The sequence below is a fragment of the Berghia stephanieae genome, chromosome 10 (assembly GCF_034508935.2).
Source record: "Berghia stephanieae isolate SIO BIC M18660-M18661 chromosome 10, UCSD_Bste_1.3, whole genome shotgun sequence".
In the NCBI taxonomy this organism is placed as follows: domain Eukaryota; kingdom Metazoa; phylum Mollusca; class Gastropoda; order Nudibranchia; family Aeolidiidae; genus Berghia; species Berghia stephanieae.
In genome coordinates, this window is record NC_088369.1 from 28,153,184 (window position 1) to 28,157,864 (window position 4,681).

The 4,681-nt window shown below is 39.7% G+C and overlaps 1 protein-coding gene across 1 annotated transcript; it reads left to right on the top strand.

Moving 5' to 3' along the window:
• The first annotated feature begins 2,733 nt into the window (after positions 1 to 2,733).
• LOC144980626 (uncharacterized protein F54H12.2-like) lies at positions 2,734 to 4,034 on the top strand. Its single transcript, XM_078928306.1, has 2 exons — positions 2,734 to 2,824; positions 3,034 to 4,034. Exons 1-2 carry the CDS (start codon positions 2,734 to 2,736, stop codon positions 4,032 to 4,034), a joined length of 1,092 nt encoding a protein of 363 aa, XP_078784432.1.
• Positions 4,035 to 4,681: the final 647 nt, after the last annotated feature.

Here is a 4,681-nt window from a genome sequence, read left to right on the forward strand (position 1 = left end):
CTCATCGGTCATGCTGACAGGTGGGCGTATATTAGACAACGTCCGTCGAGGAATTTAGAAACGGTTAAACCGGAGAGAACATCTGCCTGGGTCTCATTCAAATGAAAGGAGATAAAACACTACGCGCTCGCTATTACAATCCTAATCAACCGGGATCTTATGGCGGTATTAAACCGTTAAAGACTGCTACGAAACTTAAAAAAACTGTCGTCAGCTCTTGGCTTTCTCATCAAGACGCATACACCCTTCATAAACCCGTTCGTTACAAATTTCCGCGTCGACGGATTATGTAGGTGGAATAGACCATCAATGGCAGGCTGATCTCATTGATGTTCAACAATTGAAATCGTACAATGACGGGTACAGATACATTTTGACGTGTATCGATGTCTTCAGCAAGTTTGCGTGGGCTGTTCCTATAAAAGACAAAACGGGAGAAACGTTAAAAGATGCTTTCAGGACTATTTTAGAGTCTGGTCGAAAAACAATCCGGCTCCAAACCGACAAAGGCCTCGAATTTGTCAATAAAAGCTTTCAGCAATTTCTGAAGCGGAATGGGATTGATTTCTTTACTACTGAGAACGAGGATATTAAAGCTGCGGTAGTTGAACGATTCAATAGGACTCTCAAAGAAAAACTGTGGCGTGTGTTTACTCGTCAGAACTCTCCTCGATTCAAAGACGTATTACCCAAAGTAGTGAAAAGTTATAATCATTCTTATCATAGGAGTATCAAGTTACGCCCTGTTGACGTAACAGAGAAAAATCAAGGGGACGTATGGAACACATTGTATTTGGATGATCGACCTAAAAAGAAAACTAGTGCAAAACTTTTGATCGGCGATCGTGTGAGAATAAGTAAAAGTAGGCGACTGTTTAAAAAGGGCTACCTACCCTCTTGGACCGAAGAGTTATTTACAGTGACAAAATCCATTTCAACAACACCTAGAACCTACCAAATTACAGACGATCAGAACGAATGCGTGCGCGGAAGCTTCTATAAACAAGAACTGCAAAAAGTTGGTGCAAAAGAAATCTACAGAATTGAGACCGTCTTGGATAAGCGTAAAAGCGGACAAGAACTTTTGGTGAAGTGGGTCGGTTACGATTCATCATTTAACTCTTGGATACCAAAGTCTTATCTTCGTGTTTACAATTAATTATCATCATTGTTGTTGTTTTTTTTTGTTTTTTGTTGTTTTTTTTTTTTTTGTTTTTTTATTTTATTTGTTTTTTTATTATTTTTTTTTTAATTTTCAAATGGAAGGATCCGAAAGTGAAAGTAATAATTCCAACAGAAATTCATCTTATTGGTCTATGTTTGGGAAACGAGTCCCTAGAGGGGAGATCGTGTTCTTGTGTCAGATGATGATTGTGTCGATTGTTGTGTCTGTATCATTATATAACTTGACGCGTGACGGAGAAACAGACAGACTATGGGTAGCACTTCTAAGTAGTTGTCTCGGTTACGTTCTTCCAAATCCAACACTGAATAAACGAGTTTAATCATGTCTTATTTAGTCTTACCTTCTAATAGCAGCATGAGCTATTTTCCGAATAATTCTCCAGGGCATTATTTTACAAAACTACCCAGAGTGTTGGATTTATCGACAGAATACGAAGTCGGTTTATCAGAAATATTATTCAGTAACACGTATAACAACATCCTTGAGAATGAAGCATTTTTCGAGTTTAGAGTTACTAACGACAGCGAACAAGATACCGTACTCATCCCATCGGGTTTATACGAGTCACCGGATGAACTGGTTAAAACGATGATGACTCATATAAGAAGGAAAATAAAAAAGAAGCACGAGGGTTTCATCAAATTTTATTACGACCGTGCAACTCGCAGAGTAATGATAAGGCTATATAAGGAAGGAACTTTTTTGCACTTGAGTTCGACATTGAGCAATCTCTTGAATATTCCAAATCATTATTTATACGGTCCAACGTCTGTGTCGAGTGAAAGGCCATTACATCTAAACGTCGGATTCGAAGCAGTATACGTATATTGCAACCTCGTTCAACCTAGAATAGTTGGGGATAGCGTCGTACCTCTTTTGAGATGCGTACCGAGCGGAAATAGAAGCAAAGACATAGTTCATCATATTTTTGAGAAACCTAACTATGTTCCTCTCAGACTATTTAATTTTGACACGGTTGAAATCCTTTTAACCAACGACAAAGGCGAACCTTTGACATTTGCTTCAGGGAAGTCTATCGTGATACTTCATTTTCGAAAGAAGAGATTCGATTCGTAAAAAGTCGTCATGACAAAAGGGATCGTGTTCAAATCCAATCAAAAAGGTTACGATGATTATTACTGTACTCAAGCAGGACGTGGTCTACCCGTGTTTGTTGGTGGAAGACATCAAAGAGGTCGAGGGCTTGGGAGTATCTTTGGTGGTATTGCGAGATCTCTGTTTCCCATCTTGAAATCGGGCGCTAAAACATTATTAAAAGAAGGTGCAAAAACCGGTGCCCAAATAGCATCTGACGTCATTTCCGGTCAAAATGTTAAAACAGCTTTAAAACGACGCGCGGGGGAGAGTGGGAAAAGATTACTCAACAGAGCCGTGGGTGGTTTGACTTCAACTTCATCGCCGCCGCCGCCGCCGCCACCCGGACGTGTGACTCGGCGTATAAAACGACGACGACCTACTCAGACACGACAAAAGACCAGGAAGAGACGTAGGAAGAACGTAGCTCAAGACATTTTTGGTTGATTATCATGGCTTTGTTACATCCCTATTCCGCAGAGAGTGTACACAGCGGACTCGATCTGTTCTCATTACCCGTCACCCAGACTGCTGTTCAGGATGGTTTGTTTGTGGAATACCATCCGATCTCTACTTTGTCGAGTGGAGGTCCGATCGAATTTTCGATCAGCGGGGGACGTCAGACTACTTGGATTTGCATAACACATTTATGCACGTACGCGTTAAAGTAATAAAGGCGGATGGAACTAATTTAGACGCCGATAGCAATGTTGCCCCTGTTAACACCTGGTTTCATGCCTTGTTTTCACAAGTGGATATGACTTTGAACGATGTTCTGGTGACGTCAAGTGAGAACGTTTATCCTTTTAGAAGTTTTGTAGAAACAATGTTGAATTATGATCAAGGTGCGAAAAGGAGTCACCTGACAATGGAATTTTTTCACGAGGACACCCCGGGTAAACTAGAAATAACGGATAGTACAAATGCTGGCTTCGATGCACGGAAAGAGCTGGTGAAAGAGAGTAAAGAAGTGGATATGATGGGAAAACTACATTTAGATTTCATGCATCAAGAACGGTATCTAATTAATGGAGTTGATGTAAAGTTGAGGCTTATCCCGTCTAAAGATGCTTTCCATCTCATGACCGATGCTGAGGGGTTTAAGAGTGTAATTACACACGCCTCGTTGTATGTTAGGAAGATTAAATTAAACCCAGCCGTGGCCCTGTCACACGAGAAAGCACTTCACATCGGCAATTGTAAATACCCCATGAAGCGCGTTGTCCATAAAACCTTTTCTATTCCAAAAGGAAATTTAAGTGCCGTGCAAGATAATTTGTTTTTATCGCAAACCCCGACTAAGATCGTACTGGGTCTAATCGAAAGCACTAGCTTTAATGGAAACTACAAAAAGAATCCTTTTAATTTCCAGCACTTTGATCTGTCCTATCTAGCCCTGTACTTGAACGGAAAACAGATACCGTCCAAAGCACTAACTCCGAATTTCAGTAGTAAACAATATGTCAGAGCTTATCACAGTCTTATGCTAGCAGCTGGACTGGTTAACAACGATGCCGGAAATGGAATAGATTATAATGCTTACTCTCAGGGTTGTAGTCTTTTTGGTTTTGATCTGTCACCATCGCTATTAGACGGAAACCAGTTTGAACTGGTAAAAAGCGAGTCGCTTAGACTAGAACTTAAATTCTCGACCCCACTAGCTGATCCGATCATTGTGTTCTGTTACAGCGAATTAGATAGTGTAATAGAAATTGATCGCACTCGTCAGGTGATCACTGACTTTTCATCATGAACAACGTAGAAATCGAAACGATGTTAAACGGACACGTTAGGGCGAGACGAATTTTTCGAGGTGTTTATCCTAAAGATAGACTTCCGAACAACCCGAATTCTCGTCAACCAGCTGCGTACATTATTAACACAGAGTCGAGTTCCGGTCCCGGAAAACATTGGGTATCTGTGTATTTTAACGGGATGGGAAAGGCAGAATATATGGATAGTTTTGGGTTCCCGCCTTCTGCGTATCCGACAATTCAAAGATTTGTGGAAAACAATAGTCGAAGCTGTAAACACAACCCGCGTATTATTCAGGGTATAACCAGTTCCACATGTGGTTTGTACGTTATATATTTCGTGTTGAAGAAAAGTAAAGGTGAAAGTTTGTCAAAACTTTTATCTATTTTTAATCCCTATCATTTTCGTATGAACGATTTAAAAGTGGCAAGAGCTGTTACTCATTTATCCCGAGGCACCTTGGTTGGGTAATCTTAATTGGAATGTTTGTTGTTTAAAATAAAAAAAAAAAAAAATGATTCCTTATGATAAAATTTATTTCGTGTACACGAAACAAGACATAATTCTATTTACTTTATACCTTAATATATGATTTTTAAAATGAAGAAAATGATGATGATGATGATGATGATAATGATGATGATT